At 37.3% G+C, this 915-nt stretch overlaps 1 protein-coding gene across 1 annotated transcript in view; it reads left to right on the top strand.

Moving 5' to 3' along the window:
• The window catches only part of LOC119590643 (solute carrier family 43 member 3-like), a 21587-nt gene extending 20672 nt beyond the window's left edge, over positions 1-915 (top strand). The window contains exon 11 of the mRNA XM_037939320.1: positions 399-915. Coding sequence (XP_037795248.1) covers positions 399-566 — 168 coding nt within the window. The 3' untranslated portion in view covers positions 567-915. The remainder of the gene's footprint in view (positions 1-398) is intronic.

Raw genomic sequence — 915 nt, 5'->3', positions numbered from 1 at the left:
GATGATATATTAATATTCATAAAGCTATCATATTTAGTAGGCCTATTTTCATGTACCGTTAATATCTTATTATCAACTTTGTTAAGATTAGCGTTTGTGGAATGTTATTTGAAACGAAAACAATAAAATCATTTCCCAACTACCAGAAATGAGCATATTATTTTCTCTGGTCATTTACCTCGTCAATAATGGGCTTCCTGGTCTTGATGCAAGATATTTAGGGTAACAAAATCTCTAGTGATACAAATTATTTGAAAGTGAGCATATGTAATGTACAGTGTCACTGTAATTATAACTGTGAAGCATAGGGTGTTAGTCCATTCTCATTTTCTTCATCTCTAACCTAAACGCATTTGTTTCATTCCCCGTTCCGAAGCCCATTTCTCTCGTTCTTCCAGGCGCATGCACTGATACTGGCCGTGCTGGCTGTGAGCTACCTCAACCCCATTCACCTGCTCTTCACTCCGCTCATAAGACACGCCGTGGTTATCAGGGACAATCTGAAGCCTGAGGATTTGCACCCCGTCAGGAACACCTATGCCGATAAGGAAGTTAATGGTTTATAACGTGGAAGGAAAAGCGTCCTTATGGTCAACTAGAAGTAATGGTACAAGAGGAAGAAATGCGATGGACGACTGGAAAGAAACAGTGATTTTTTTCTCCGATGGCTTTGTTAATCGTTTCACATTATATTTATAGGTGACAGCTTTTATTAAAACGGACTTTTACCAAGGGACAGTGATACGAGTTCTACTATAAATAAGATTAAGAATTTCAAAAGTATCATTCCATATGTTGACGAAGCTGGCAATTAATGATATTATCAAACTATACAGTTTAAAATTCTGGTGAAAGCCGTGTTGATTCCGTGGCTTACACAGAACAATATATGGCAATCATTTATTTTCGTATAAC

This window comes from Penaeus monodon, chromosome 27 (assembly GCF_015228065.2).
Source record: "Penaeus monodon isolate SGIC_2016 chromosome 27, NSTDA_Pmon_1, whole genome shotgun sequence".
Classification (NCBI taxonomy): Eukaryota; Metazoa; Arthropoda; class Malacostraca; order Decapoda; family Penaeidae; genus Penaeus; species Penaeus monodon.
This window is presented reverse-complemented; position numbering and strand designations above follow the sequence as displayed.